At 42.6% G+C, this 16,366-nt stretch overlaps 2 protein-coding genes across 2 annotated transcripts in view; both read right to left on the reverse strand.

The window, feature by feature from the left end:
• Positions 1 to 10,888, reverse strand: part of RSPH10B (radial spoke head 10 homolog B) — a 48,828-nt gene extending 37,940 nt beyond the window's left edge. The window contains exons 1-3 of the mRNA XM_081297138.1: positions 9,530 to 10,888; positions 7,827 to 8,168; positions 4,415 to 4,490 (exon numbers count right to left, since the gene is read on the reverse strand). Of these exons, the coding sequence (XP_081153264.1) occupies positions 4,415 to 4,490; positions 7,827 to 8,080 (330 nt within the window). The 5' untranslated portion in view covers positions 8,081 to 8,168; positions 9,530 to 10,888. The remainder of the gene's footprint in view (positions 1 to 4,414; positions 4,491 to 7,826; positions 8,169 to 9,529) is intronic.
• A 143-nt stretch (positions 10,889 to 11,031) lies between these two features.
• The window catches only part of PMS2 (PMS1 homolog 2, mismatch repair system component), a 33,645-nt gene continuing 28,310 nt past the window's right edge, over positions 11,032 to 16,366 (reverse strand). The window contains exons 13-15 of the mRNA XM_081297139.1: positions 13,776 to 13,876; positions 13,397 to 13,566; positions 11,032 to 11,411 (exon numbers count right to left, since the gene is read on the reverse strand). Coding sequence (XP_081153265.1) covers positions 11,268 to 11,411; positions 13,397 to 13,566; positions 13,776 to 13,876 — 415 coding nt within the window. The 3' untranslated portion in view covers positions 11,032 to 11,267. The remainder of the gene's footprint in view (positions 11,412 to 13,396; positions 13,567 to 13,775; positions 13,877 to 16,366) is intronic.

Here is a 16,366-nt window from a genome sequence, read left to right on the forward strand (position 1 = left end):
GATTATCCTTTTTCCCATCCTAGATCACATTATCTGTCTTTGAGTACACACACTAGAGGAATAAAGTAATTCAGACCTTGAGACTGACCTGGACAAGATGATCTAAGACACAGCTACCTCTCAGGGCCAAAAGTAGATTATAATCCCTGACAGGGCACACTTAAATGGAACCTTTAAATTACCTCTTTAAAAACCCTCAGTTTCCTCTGAGGGGGAGATTCACAACTTTAAGAACAAAAGTCCTCTGTGTTTCTCCTTTACTAGCAGAGAAATAAAACTTTATTTTCCTTTTTTCCTCAAAACCTTGTCTTCATTATTATATTGGCACTGTGGACAAAAACCAAGCTTTTGGTAACACCAGGACCAAAGTCCTTCATATAAAATTATAGAGTATGTACATGTGATCTAACCACACCCTCTATACATTTTATTTACTTGGTGCTGAGGATTAAACCCAGGGCCTCATGCATACTAAGCTGAGCTCAACCACTGAACTATGTCTCAACCCCCTTCTATATATTTTAAATAATCTCTAGATTACTGGTAATACCTAATGCTAAGTGACCAGCTATTAAACTCTATTACTTAGGAAACAATGACAAGAAAAAATATCTCAAATATGCTCAATACAGACACAATTTTTTTCCATAATACTTTCCATCTGTGGTTGACTAAATATGTGGATGCAGACCCCATGAACATGGCAGGCCAGCTATAGCACTGCTAGTATAGTCTAATGTTGACACATAAGAATAGTCACAAAAAACAACATAGCTGAATGTCTAAGTGCTATCAGAGTAAACAATGATAAAATTACACCCAGACTCTTCTGAAAATCATCTAGTCAGAGGCCAGGTGGGTGAAGGGAGCCTAAACAAAGAGTGTCTGCACAAAACAGAACTCGAGGTTCTCAGACGCTGCTATGTATGAATGGGGGTTACCTGCAGGCTTGTTAAAATGCAGATTGCTGGACACACTTGGGGCTCCCACTCCACTTCTCAGCAGGTCCAAGCGGAGCCCCAGAATGTGCATTTCTAAAACATTCCCAGGTGATGCATGTGCTGCAGTAGGGACCACACTTTGAGAACTAATGCCCTAACCTGGCCAGCAAGAATACATTTCAGAATCAATCCAGGTTAACTCACCACAGACAGGGCTGGCAGGCAGGAGTGCAGCCCAGAAATGTCATACTGCAGTCTATGATCCTGTTTTGTCCTATGGAATCAATTCAATGTGTCACACCAGCCAGCATTTTTACTTTAAAAAACTAAAAAATAATCAGCCCGTATTCACCTACTAAGGGTGCTGTTTTTTAGAATGCTGGCTTTCACTATCTTTACACACATACTCACACATGTACACTAGGAATTGTGATCTGAAAATGTGACAAAGCCTGATCTCACCCACCTGAAGCCTGGGGCTGAGTCTCTGGGTCTATCCCTTACCTGGAAAGAGCTTAATGGTAACACCACTCTCAGGCCTCAGGTATTCAGTGTTCTAGGAATTGAAAATCTCTATTGATGCATGAAACATGAGCCACCTTGATGTAAACCAAAACAGAGGGGGAAGTCACTGCACTGCTCTCAGTATGTTTATAGGGGTGGCCTAAACCAATTCAAGAGCAAAAATCTATAAAAACTTTTTTTTTTTTTTTTTAGGGCTAAGTATAGCTCAGTGATAGAACATTTGCCTAGCATGTGAAAGGCCCTGGGTTTACTCTCTAGCCCCACAAGTAATAATAATTATTTTTTTAAAGTTGGGTTGTTGACCTGTAGTCCCAACTATCCAGGAGGCTGCAGCAGGAGGATTATTTGAGCCCAGGAGTTTGGGGTCAGTCTGGGCAACATAGTGAGACTCCATCTCAAAAACAAAAACAAACAGAAAACAATTTAAAGAAAATCCAGCAATGATTGCTTTTTGTCAAAATCATTTGGGTCTTGGGAAAACATGGCAAGTTTACAAATCAAGTAGCTGGCAGTGCAGGCCGAGGAAATGGAGAGTGTTGCTTCCCCCCTCAGTGGAAGGACAGGGAAGGAAGCCAGCTTCCACAGCAGAAGGCAGCCATGTTCTTTGCACACACCTAGTAATAGACTAAGAGCACCTGGGACACAAAGGGCAGTCAAGGGCAAAGTGGCTCATGCCTACAATCCCAGCAGCTGGAGAGGCTGAGGCAGGAAGATCAAAGTTAAAAGTCAGCTTTAGCAACTTAGAAAGGCCCTAGGCAACTCAGCGAGACCATTTCTAGATGATAAAAAAATTGGGGGGCCAGGGGATGTGGCTGAGTGATTAAGCATCCTTGGGTTCAATCCCTGGTACCAAAAAAATGAAAGGAAGAAAGAAAGAAAGAAGGAAAGAAGGGCAGTCTCGTTCCTCCCAGCAAAGAGGTCTAGTCTAGGATAGCCCCTAGGTGTGAGCTGAAGCAGGGATGGAGCAGGGGTGCGAACTGCTAGATAAACAATGCTGCAAAAGGCCTGCAGAGACAGGTGTGGTGGAGACATCTGTAATCCCAGCGCCTCAGAAGGCTGAAGCAGGAGGATTGTGAGTTCCAACCCATCCTTAGTGAGGCCCTAAACAACTCGGCAAGACCCTGTCTCAAAATAAAATACAAAAAAAGGTCTTCAGATGTGGCTCAGTGGGTAAGCCACCCTAGGTTCAATCCCTAGTACCAAAAGAGAAAAAAAAAAAAAAGTCTGCAGAGGAGAGAAGACCCTGGCCAAAATAAGTGAAGCCCTGTGGATGCCAGGAGGCAGACACAGGCCAGAGGGGGCAATCATTTAGTGAAGAGTATTCAGTCACGAAAAGGTGCTCCTGAATACCTTTTATGACAAAGGAAAATAAACACAAATGTTAAGGGGGGAAAAAAAATCAAGGTACTAACACTCAAACTTTCTGGCCTCAGCTACAGAAATTTGTTCTCCTATAATAAGCACACATTTTTTTAAATGTCTGGTAACATTTAAAAAATTTTTTTATAGTTGTAGATGGACAGCATACATTTATTTTATTTGTTCATTTTTTTGTGGTGCTGAGGATAGAACCCATGCTAGGCAAGTGCTCTGCCACTGAGTTACAGCCCCAGCCCCAGCCCCATCCCCAGCACACATTTCTATTACCATGTGAATGAATATTAGATAATGAATATTAGATAATGAATATTAGATAATCTTCATTGTGGTGTTATTGCAAAGGAAAAAAGCAAAAGCTCTCCAAAAGTATCCAACAACTATGTAATTAGTTATGACTAGCAAATTAGAACACTATGCAATATCAAAAACAACAGGAGGATGGGGATTTAGTGCTAATGGGTACAGTCTCAGTGTCATTTTGGAATGACAAAAAAGATCTAGAGGTGGGTGATAATGATAGTTGCATAACAATATGAATGTACTTAATGCCACTGGGCAGTCCACTTAAAATAATGCTATGTATATTTCACAGTAAAACCATTTATGAAAACCATGCAGCAAGCTGAGCATGGTGGTGCACACCTATAACCCCAGTAACTCAGGAGGCTGAGGCAGGAAGATCACAAGTTCAAAGTCAGCCTTGGCAACTTAGCAAGACCCTGTCTCAAAATAAAAAATAAAAAGGGCTGGGGATGTAGCTCAGTGGTTAAGCAACATTAGGTTAAATCCCCAGGACCAAAAGAAAGAAAAAGAAAACCATGCAGAAATAGATTCACAAATGAAAAAGAAAATTCAAAATGTTACCAATGAAAGTAATATGCCACATAAAAATAATGATATATCCATTAATAGAAACATGGCAAATGGAAAACATTCATGGCAAAATGATGGAAATACTGAGATTTTATTCTTCATCACAATTGGCCTCTATGTCCATGGCTTCCAAGTCTGTAAATGGAACTGACTTCAGATGGATATCTACTATGCTGACATCTACTATGTAGCCAGGCCTACTGTGGTTGCACCTGTACTAAAGACACATCTTTTTTCTTGTCACTCTTCCCTAAATGATACAGTATAACATCCATTTACCTAACATTTATGTTACATATCGTAAGTCATCTAGACATGATTTAAAGTATCTGAGTGTGTATATATATATATGCAAATACTATTTTATATAAGGGATCTGAGCATTCCAGGATTTGGGTACCTGAGGGGATCTGGAACCAATCCTCCATGATCACCAAGGGACAACTGTTTTTGCTTTAATGATATTCTTAGAACAATAGATAAAAATCAGAGGGGAAAAAAAATCTAAAGTGACCATTTCAGTTACCTTGGGCCACATTTTTACATTAAAAATGTAGCACAGATTCAGGCTAAAATCAGCATGAAGTATTTCCAATTCCTTTTGAAGAATCAATGGATCTTTGGGAAACCTTGCAAATTAAAACATATGACCTCACACCTTCCTCCTCACCCTGCAAGTTCCAGCAGAGACTCACATGGTAGGTACAACCACCTTGAAAGACTGCAGAGCCTTCTCCTTCGTACAGTCCTCGGACTTTCTCTCCTTCATAGCTACAAAGAAATAAAGCTCAAAGTAATGAGTGATGTGAATAAACCTACATGACAGTGGGTTAAATTGATGAGATAGCTTTGGGAAAGGGAGGTTTTAAGAACAGTGCCCAGATTTTTAGTTCAGAACCAAAAGGATAATGTGTGATTTGTCACACAGTTCACCTGGCATAAATGAGAAGAAAACAAATGAGCCTGTGATGGGTGTGACCAAATTTGATTTCTTCCAAGAATCCAAGGAAATTAAACTTCAGAAAAATTTATGAACATAATTCAATACATCAGCAAACTAAAAAGAAAATCCATTTGATAAATTTTAGCAATTATTTCTAAAAATTATTCTAACATAATATGAGAAAGCTACTTAAACATAATAGACCAATGAAAAAATAACAGCATGCATGATTTTTAAGAGATGAGAAACAATTCCAATTCAGGAACATGAACAAGATTCCAGTTTTTGTTTTTAAACTCAGGGGCACTCTACCTCTGAGCCACACCCTCAGCCTTAGTGTGTATTTTATTTAGAGATAGGATCTCACTGAGTTGCTTAGCACCTTGCCATTGCTGAGGCTGGCCTCAAATTTGCAATCCTCCTGCCTCTCAAGCCGCTGGGACTACAGGAGTGTGCTACTATGCCCAGCAAGATGCCAGCTTTTACCACCAATTATTCAATACCCATTTTAGAATTTCTAGTTAATGCAAAAGTTAAGAAATTTAAACAACTGATGTAAATGCTGAAGAAATATAAAATAGAAAATTATGTGATTATTTATCTATAAAATCCAAATGACTTTATGGTAATAAATGAGAGCGGGAGGGGTGTAGCTCAGTGATAGAGCACTTGCCCAGCACACAGAAGGCCCTGGGTTCCATCCCCAAAACAAAACTCAAATAAAAAAAAAATAAAAAAACCCATAATTAACAAGAGTAGTAGGAAGAGGAGAACTGGAATAGGGTGGAAGGGGACAATTAACTTTTTATCATATATTGAATTATTTCACTTGTCATAAGATGCATACATAGCTTCAGGAATTAACAACAATAAATTTAAAAAATATATAAAGGATTTGGAAGAGTTCCTAACAGCCCTATATGGTGGTATCAAGGACACCTTCCCTGGCTCCCAGAGCACATATATATCCAGGAGCTCTGGTTGGGAGCCTCCCCCTGCTGTGTCAGGACACTCTATCCTATGGCTCCTGTCTCAAGGTAATTGCAGGCCCCACCTTCCCAAACCAACTCAGTACACACTGCTCTGAGCTTCTCTCAAAATAGCCCACCAGAGAACACAATCCTACACTGCCTACACTGACTATGTTCAATACTTTTTAATATCCCTCTAGAGTGCTCAGCTATAGCTGGGAGTGGGCACACAGTGGAGAGTAAATAGCTGCTGGCATCATGCAGATTGTGAATCTTGACTGAGCACCTACCGGGCCTGAGGCCAGGTATGTAAAGTTCTGGTTACATCTCAGCTCCTGAGGAATTTAACCAGGCAGAGAAGCTGAGGGCGAATAAGCCAATTACAATGACACATACATCATATGTATGCATGTAATGTAAAGTAGTAAGTAAAGTGATACATAACAGAAAATAGTAACTATGATTAAAGGACTTTAAATTTCAAAGGGCTGGGGGTGTAGCTCAGTGGCAGAGCACTTGCTTAGCATGCACAAGGCCCTAGGTTTCAATCACAGCACCAATAAACAAAAAAAGTGCTGAAAAGGTTGGCCCTTGAAGAGCAGGTGGGATTTGTTTCTGTTCCCAGAAACAAGGGAAAACACTCCAGCCAGGGAAGTTGGAGAAGCAAAAACAGAACCAAATGGAATCAGTAGGAAATTGAGGTGGACCTCCCTGTTGGGCAGGGAAGGGTGAAGTGGGCCAGGGTCAGACTGTAGAGCTAAGTGGTTTAATTCTGTACTCAATGGGAAAAACCTCAAGAGATGGTAAGGAAGAGGAATTTAGTGACTAGCCTCCACATAGTTCATGATTTTCACCTTGTATTCATACCCACATGGAATACCAGTGACCTATGTGACCACTAGGCTATTGTAGAGAGCAAGAGGGTGATTTCTGAGACTGGGTCTTGGAATGTGTCATAGAAGACATACCATAGCTTCTGCCTTTAGATCACTCTCTCTAGGGAAAACCAGGTGCCATGTCAGGGACTCAGAGGCCCTACAGAGAATGGACCATGTAATCAGGAAATGAGGTCAGGCCTCCTGTCAACAGCCATAGGAGTGAACTCCTTTGAAAGCAGATATGCAGGCTGTCAAGCCTTCACATGACAGCATCCAGGGTCAACACCTCAACTGCAACCTCATGAGACCTCAGCTGTGGGAATCCTGAACCCAGAAACCACATGAGGTAGCTGCAAGCTGTTACACAGTGGTGGTTAACTAGTACAGGGAGAAACGTAGACAGCCCTGCATTAGGAAGGTAAATCTAAACAGGAGGCCTCAGGAGAGGCACTGGAAGCAGTCTAGGAAATGTCAGATCACTCTGACAAGAAGGAATAAGGTCTATGCCGAGGGAAATGACTAAGGAGAGAAGAGTGGAGGGAAAAGAAATGTGACAGGCATGGGGAGGACAGTTCTGCTGTGTCAGGCCAGGAAGATTGTGGAAGATTGTTTTGCCATTACAGAAATGGGAACAATGGAGAAGGTTACAACTAAAAGAAAAAGAATGACATTCCCAGCAACATGCTAAGGTGGGTATTCTCATATTCCCCAGTTGAGGACCTGAGGCTCAGCAAGACTCTAGGATGGGTGGGGTCAATGTCACAGAGCCAAGACTCAAAGCCGGACTCATCTTAAGCCCTGCAGTCTGTACTTCTGGACAGGGGAGTTTGGAGGAAGTTAAAAATTTGAATCTGATGGGGCTGAGGTTGAGGCTCAGCGGTAGAGTGCTTGCCCAGCATGTGCAAGGCCCTGGGTTCAATCCTCAGCACCACATAAAAATAAATAAATAAAATAAAGGTATAAAAAAATACATAAGAAAAAATTTGAATATGAAATTCTAGAACAGAACTAAAGAAAGTAGTTTTATACAGTCATCCAGGGAGATGTTAGATAAAGCTACAATGAGAGAAGAGATTGCCTAGAGAGGACATAAAAGTGATACAAAAGGGAGTCTGGAAAACGCAGCCCCCAGAAACCTCAATGGGGCAAATCCAGCACCACAAAAAGGATCACACAAAGACAGAGCCTAAAGAGTGGTTTTCAGAGGTGGGATGATCATAAAAATGTATGAGGATTCACATGCTTGCAGTGAAGCACACTTTTGAGAAACACCTGATTCACAGCATTCAATCCTGCCCCGCCCTGTGAAAGTCACCTTTCCACTATGAGTTTAGTCAGAATGGGTTCTTCATACTGAGTGGCATCTTCACTCTGTTGAAGAGCTTTAGACTCTCTTTTGGGTAATGGATCCTTAAGTGGCAATTCCAGTGCCTGGATGCCACTTGGGGGCGGTTCTTGCCTAAGAGCACTGCCATCTTGCTTGGAAAACTCTGGAAACTCTGAGCCAGAAGAGGGAGAATGGGCTGACTTATCTCCTTTTTTGTCTGCTTTTTTCTTTTCTTTCACCATTGCCTTTGGAAGTCCTAGAGTTTATATATAAATATCCAATGGGTCCTTCAGTTGATAGCTGTCTGTTTTAAAGCCTGATGAGTTTTATCTGAAAAACAAAAATTATGCCTCTAAATACTTGGAAGTCTCACTTATAAAAACTTAGCCTTATAACAGTATCATTATCATTCTCCTAAAACCTGAGAAAATAATTACAAGTATCACCAGGTTTTTTTTAATAAAAAAAAATACAATCTCAACATCACACTGGTGGTTCCTGAAATTTTTAGCACTGGAACCCCAGCTAACATGATTTATTTTTCTATTAGTACCACAATAAGGATAATCCTATATGCAAAAATGACTACCTGGTGGCTGGAGTGTGGCTCAGCAGTAGAGCACTTGCCTCCCACGTGTAAGGCACTGGGCTCGATTCTCAGAACCACATAAAAGTAAATAAACAAAATAAAAATATTGCATCCATGTGTAACATTTTTAAAAATGACTACCTAGCCCCTAAGATCTTACATGCTGTCAAATCATACATTAAGAGACCCTCTCCTAATGTGAGCATTGTGAAGCGTTCAAGAGTTGGGGTAGGCCCTGCATCTCATTTTATCAGCTCTATGACTTTAAGTTGCTTAATTTCCTTCTCTTGGATATCAAAAAGAAATAACAATAACTTGTCTCACCACAAAGATTAAATGAGATAATGCACAGAAAAATCTCTTACAGGATACAGAGCAGTCAATAAATGAAGTGATTATTTAAAATAGTTACTTTTCCTTTTTTGAACTTGAAATCCTCGGCTACCTACTCCCTGTAACAATATCACCTCTTACAGGCCAGAGGAGAAAATATATGCCAAGAATATGTCCAAAATTTCAAGGCTGACAAGGGCTGGGTTCCAAAGCCACAGTTTTCACTACCCTCCCAAACTGGCCCCACCAGAAACATCCTAGTCCACTAGTAAGGACACACAGACATGTCCTGGGAGTCAGGCCTCTGCTCATGCATTCTACAATGTGAGGGACTCTATCTGATGGCATCCTCTGGACCCCACTTGGCCAGTTCAATCCCACCTCCAGGCTTCTCTCTGCCTTCAAAACCCACATTGCTTTTTCCCCGGACCCCAATTATTGCCTCAGCAAAACCATCCTCAGCAGTCCAGCCCCAACTGCTCTCATCCGGATCTTTACAGGCCTACTGTCCTTTATCAGTGAAATTCAAAATACAAATTAACTTCATTTCTCACAGTGTTTTCTATTAAAGCCCCTCTGTCCTAGGCTTAAGCAGCAGCTTCAGTTGCAATCCCCGTTTTCTGAGCTTTGGGCCCAGCGTTGCTCTGCCCTGCCTCAGGTCCCTAGCCCATCAAGCACATGCTAAGATCCTAGGAGGCTGAGGAAACAGCCGGCCAGGTCCTTACTCTTTCACGATAGATACAGTACGCAGGGGTCCCCGGGTGCTCACTGCTCAGACGCCCATGGCGCGGCACACCCAGAAGTGGCGCAGGGGCACGCGTCCCGGAACTAGGTCCGTCTCTGGGCAACAGCGTTGCCACACACTAGGCCCCTCCCCCTTAAAGGGGCCGCCACTGCAAATCCGTTGAGCAGCCCATTCTGGTCCTTAAGGCAGGAGGAAAAAGTGCTGGAGCTGGATGCATTTGGCCTGAGTTTTCCTGGCTTTGGTAAATGCCCTGCACGACTTTTGGCTTCTCCACAGGTTTCTTCACTACAAAACAGGCATCAGTTTTCCATTGCTGCCTTTTTAAACAAATCACCACAAACACAGTGGCTTAAAACAATAAATTTATTATCTTACAGTTCTATAAGTTAGTCCACGAGAGCTGGTCTTACTGGAGGTTCCAGGGAAGAATTCATTTTCTTGTCTTTTTCCAGCTTCTAGTGATGCCTTAGCTAGTGTAGCCTTCTTCCATCTTCAAAATCAGCAACACTGCATCTCCCTGACCAGCTGGAGCTGGGAGGGTGGTCTCTACTCTGAAGTCTCCTGTGAGAGACTGGGCCCCCTAGACAGTACAGGCTAATCTAACTTAAAAACTCTGCAGAGTTCCTTTTGCCATGCAAGATGACATCCCACACTCTGAGGATTAGGACCCAGCCATCTCGGTGGGGCATCATAATGCCTAAAGCAATTCCCAATTTGTAGAGTTCTTGTGGATATTAAATGAGATCATGCAGAAACACAACCAGTATACAGCTTGGCACAGTGAATGCAATGACTACTGTTTGGTTACATCTGAGGAATGCTAGACTTTGGAGGTCTGCTCTCCTAAGAGGCCACTCTCTGGGGAAAGGGGTGGCAGTGCATTGCTCATACTTGTCATCACTGTACCCCTACCACCATTTGGAATCCATAGTAAAAAAAAAAAAAAAAAAAAAAAAGGCATTTTTACTTCCATTTTTGGCAACAGTTCAAATGGGGAGAGCCCATGAAGGAAACACCTGCAGTTCACATCCCAAGGAAACCAAATCACAGTATGAAGGTACAGAAATATCAAAATCTTTTCTTTCCCTCTGCCTAGAACAGCAGTTTCCAAATGCTTGCTGCACTGGGAGCACTTAAAAATAGCAACACCATCTTCATCCAGTCATTTGTTTTAGCCAAGCAGAGAATTCTCTTTGCATTTTTGTGATTAGTTCTTTTTTAAATTTAATATGCATTAGGGTTGAGAATAACTAACCCAAAAGAACCATAATCTTAAGCTAATGAATTTCAACCAAAATGAATTTAATGAACACTGAGGGTGGAAAGCTGCAGACTAAAACACCTCCAGCCGAACTGAGGCCTAAGTAACTTCCAAAGTATTCTTATTTTTGTAAAATAAGTTCTTGCCTGTATACACATACACATTCAAATGCAGAACAAAAAAAATTTGCAAGCAACGCTCCACATGGTTTGAAAGATTCTCAAGTCTTTTTTTTTTTTTTTTTTTGAGACAGGGTCTCAATATGTTTTCTAGGTTGGGTTGGAACTCCTAGGCTCAAGCAATCTCCTGCCTCAGCTTCCTGAGTAGTTGGGACAACAGGAGCACATCACCAACACCTGGCTTAAGATCATTTTTAAGTGGATCTGGTACATTTTTTTTTAAAAGTAGCAGGTTAATTTTGAAACAAAAAAGTGTTACTTAAGACCCTGTCTTTCAAAACACAAAAATCTACAATAAAATCTACAAAGAAAATGACAAGTGTCAGTTCTGAGAAATGACATCCAGATTGGCAATGTGCCTCATGGTTGGCCTTCCATGGGGACAGTTCCAGGGGTGGTCCATCTCACCCATGTGGGTAATGAGCTTCTTCATCTCGCTTGTGTTAAGAGCGGTGCCAATCATCACCTGAGTACAAGACACAATGGTTTAGAGTTTTACTGGTCTCTGTTACAATACTCTTCAGAAGCACTCTTCTCTACAATAAACTTCCCCCAAAGACGCCCCCTTCTGCTATCTCAGCCCTCTGCCTTTTGGTGGGTCTAGGGCAGCTCCAGCATGGCAGCACCACCTCTCCTTGAGACACCAACCCAACCCATCCAGAATCCAACCATTCTCAGCAGCTCCACCCTGTCTGCTCCAGCCACCCTCACCTTTCACCAGGGCAACTGCAGTGGCCCTACTGTGGCACCGCAGGGACCTTCTAGGCTGGAGGCAGACAAACAATAAACAAGTTAACAGAGAAGCAGGATGAGTCTCACACATGGGGCTGTGCAGATGGGAGGGAGCCAGGCCACCTGAAGAGCTGAGGGGCAGACCCAGGCAGAAGGAAGAGTAGAAGAAGGGATGGAGCGGAGCAGGTGGAGTGGCTGTGGAGCTAGAGAGGGCCAGCACAGCTGGAGCACAGAAGGGGCTGGAAGGATGAGCAGGGCATAGCACAGGCCTCCTGGGCAGGCAGTGAAAGAAGAGAGCCCAAGGGGGTAGGCACAAGGGGCAGAGGAAGAAGAGATGCATCAGGATGCAAACCCCAGGGCAAAAATAAAGCTCATGTTCTGTGGTTCTAGGGTCTTCAGCCGTGAAGACAGAGAGGTAAAGTGCCTGCCCTGCTCAGTCACTCACTCAGACTCCAGGGTTGGAAGGTCAGTGTTAGATCTTCATCAAACAAACACCTGTCAGATTCTGAGTCCTCTTCTAATTAAACTCTTCCCTGGAGTAATTTCATCCAGTCTCACAGCTATGAATTCTACCTGTCTGATCAGCAGCTCTGACACTTCCCTGGAGCCCAAGACTCACCAATGCACTGTTTTCAGACACCTGGCTTAGAGTCACATGGGACCTCACACACAGCATGTCTACAGCTGTGCTCTTCACCCTGCCAGCTCCTTAGATGCTCTAGCCCTTCCCAAGCACTCCACCCCCATCCAATGTTCCACCCACTCCCCCGAAATTCCACCTCCTTCTTGACTCCAGACCCAGCACGCCTCACAGCTTTGCTTCCACATGTCCCTCTCAAAGCACATGGACCAGCCTCTGGACCTATTCAAACACCCTAAACCTTTGGATTTGCTATTTCTTCTAACCAGAAAGTTCTTACCCAAGGTAGCAGCTCACACAGCCATTCCCTGACTGCCCGTCTCACCTGTTCATTTCATTCCTCTGGTTGTTCCCTATCCCAACACACTGTGGGAATTTCTTTACAGCACTCACATCTAAGGTGTCATGTATTTTTGTTTATTTCTCCCCATGAAACAATCAGCTCCACATGAGCAGGGACCTCACCAGCCTAGTTACCTGTGTCCTCACATCTGGAACAAGGTTGGCCACAAAGTGGGCTCAAGAAATATATGCTGAATAAATAAGGAATGTGACAAAGTGACACAGCCATTTACTGGACTTGGACATCATCAGGTTAATCCCTAGCCATTGTTACTATTTCCACTACAGATCTAGGCAACAGCAGGGACACAACAATGGCCACTGTGGAACACCTGTGATTCAATGACTCCCAGGAGCATAGATGGCATGGTTTTGGCCTGGCAGCAGCAAACCTTTCTCAACCAAAGTTGCTGTTGCTATTACCCACAAGGAACATGGACAGGCAAGGTGCATGCAGAGCTGACCATGCTAGGGCCAACAAAAGCCCCAAGGTAGAATACTGCTTAACTATGTGGAAAAAGGGCAATAGGCGTGAATTAGAGGTCAAAGATAACACAGACCTGCTGGCTGGTATGTTGTACTAATAGAGATGATCTGACTCTTGGCATAACATGTTCTGTGGCGATCATGAAGACATTCAACAACACTGACCCAATCAGGAGCTGAACTAAGAACTTCCTAAGACCACGGGCATGAGCAGACCCACCATGCCCCACAGTGGAGCTTTCTATACTTACAGACTTCCGACAGGCTCTGGAGGCAAACATCTGCCTGACTCGGGATGGCCGGCACATGACCCCAGGGCTGTCACTCAGCATAAAGATTAGCTCATCTATATCTTGGGGTCCAAAAGTCCAGTTTTTACTGGTTGGCAAGGAAATCAACTTAGCCCTTTCGGTGACTGGAGCTAAAAGAATAAAAGTTTGAGAAAAATCCATTATTTGAGAAATATCTATTATTTGAGTACTACTGCAAAGGAACATCTGAAGACACAAAATGCTTCTTGGGAAGCCTTTGCACCTTTTACAAAATAAATAAACTGATTAAATAATGTCAAAGACTGTTCCCAGCTCTTAAAAAAATACCACAATTTGATAGTCCTGATTACTAACTTACCATCTTCATCAATGACAAAATCAAAGCCATTCTTTCTGAATATTTCTAGATTTTCTATCAGGACAGCTTCATTGACAGCAGTTAAGTTGAGGGTCTGAGGTCTGAAAAACAGGAGATTCACACTGTAACTTGACATCAACATCAACCCATAAAGCAGAAATGAAAGTGAAACATTAAGCTGGATGTGGTTGTATGCCTGAAATCCCAGCGGCTCAGGAGGCTGAGGCAGAAGGATCACAAGTTCAAAGCCAGCCTCAGCAATGGTGAGGCACTAAGCAACTCAGTGAGACCCTGTCTCTAAATAAAATACAAAATAGGGCTGGGGATGTGGCTCAGTGGTCAAGTTCAATCCCCAGTACCCCCCACCCCCAAAAAAAGAAAGTGAAACATTAATATTATATACTAACTTTCAAAAAATGATATAACATTATTCAGCTCTGGACCTTTCCACTATTTATCACAAAAACCTCCTGCACTATTTCTTTTAGTTTTCTTTTTCTTATAAAGTTCATATTAAAATTTAATGTGAAAATACAAAAGTAGTTTGCTTTCTCCTCAATCTGCCATCCTATCCCAGGGACCAGGTCTTTTTTCAGATCTTCTCCTTAAGGATAAAACTATGCCAAAATTTCCACTTCACATTAAAGATCATTTGAAAACAATGAACACGAACAAGAATTTTGCTATCCTCCTCCCTCCTCTGCCTGCATTTCTTATCCACTCATCTCTCCTACTGGATTCATAATAAGACAACACTGCTGAACACAGTAAATAGTCTGGTGAGCAAACAGAGACTCGGTCTCTGTCGTATATTAGTGAGGAAGACAGACACTAAACAGACTGTCAAATCAATTATAACTACAAACAACAGTGAGATAGGGAAGTAAAGACATCCAGTGCCAAAAGAGCCAACAGCAAGTGGGCCTTGGCTCTAAGGTCAGGGGAAAAGCTGAGCTATGAGGACAAGGAGGGCAAATCAGGTAAAGGGAGAGAGGTAAGTATGGGATGAGTGTTCCCAGCAGAGAGAACCATCTGTGCAAAGGCACTCCAAAGGACTGCTCATGCTCCCAGCACCATATGTAAAGACACACGTCAGGGCTGGGGTTGTAGCTTAGTGGTACATGCTTGCCTAGCACATGTGAAGCACTGTGTTCGAATCCTCAGCATCGCTTAAAAGTAAATAAATAAAACAAAAGTATTGTGTCCATGTACAACAAAAAATATTTTTTAAAAAAAAGACACATTTCATTCTTCTCAATGAATTCCATGGCTGAATTAATCAGGATGGCCAGGATAAAGCCAGAGTAGCTCAAGAGAATAAGAAGGGAAAATAGAAAATGCTAAAGAGGTCATCAAGGGCAAACTGTGCAGGGTCTCATAGGCTAGGAAGGAATTTTGGTCTTTATCCTTTAATCTTGAAGTGATCCATGTGGAACCCAAAGTGGCCTGTGATTATCTAGTTTAACTTGTGATGTTGCACATTTATGCAAAATGTCAAAAGATCCCGTGAAACAAGCAGAAATATGTACACATTATAAAGCAGCTCACCAAACATCTTCACTATTACCACTTACTCCTGCGGAAAATGAAAAGGATTAATGCATTCCATGGGAAATGGAGCATTCAGTAAGCTGGACACACTTTCCCAGCTGAGGACTATTTGGGGGGATGTTTCTCTATGCCCCATCTATCCCTTGTAGTCTGAGTTCATTTATCTACATAGTTTTATTTCCCAAATGAAATCAGTGACCTCTCGTAACCCCGCTTAAGACAAACCTGCTGGTTTACATGACAACCATCACAGCCCCTTGAATGGTGGTCACTGAAAACATTCAAACTTGACACAGGGGAGAGAAGTGCTGACTTCTTCAGCAACAAGCCACTGAAACTTCTCTGCTACACGGGTAGACTGAGCTGCACACTCTGCTGCCTTTCTGAACACACAACCCTTCTGCACTGTAACTATGAATACTGTGAACTATCAGTTGCCCTTCACCAAAATAATTTTTTTTTTTTAAAGAGAGAGTGAGAGAGGGGAGAGAGAGAGAGAGAGAGAGAAAGAATTTTTAATATTTATTTTTTAGTTCTCGGAGGACACAACATCTTTGTTGGTATGTGGTGCTGAGGATCGAACCCGGGCCGCACGCATGCCAGGCGAGCGCGCTACCGCTTGAGCCACATCCCCAGCCCCACACCAAAATAATTTTTTGGCCAACCAGTGAGCCACATTTTTGAAAAGCTAAAAAATTCTTTTTTTTTCCTTCTTTTTTTAAAGAGAGAGAGAGAGAGAGAGAGAGAGAAAATATCTTTAATATTTATTTTTTAGTTTTCGGCGGACACAACATCTTTGTTGGTATGTGGTGCTGAGGATCGAACCCGGGCCGCACGCATTCCAGGCGAGCACGCTACCGCTTGAGCCACATCCCCAGCCCCTGATGTGTTCTTTAGGTATTAGAATTTTGTAGCTTTTCGGGGCTGGGGATGTGGCTCAAGCGGTAACGCGCTCGCCTGGCATGCGTGCGGCCCGGGGTTCGATCCTCAGCACCACATACCAACAAAGATGTTGTGTCCTCCGAGAACTAAAAAATAAA

This window comes from Spermophilus citellus (assembly GCF_964194105.1).
Source record: "Spermophilus citellus genome assembly, chromosome: 6".
In the NCBI taxonomy this organism is placed as follows: Eukaryota; Metazoa; Chordata; class Mammalia; order Rodentia; family Sciuridae; genus Spermophilus; species Spermophilus citellus.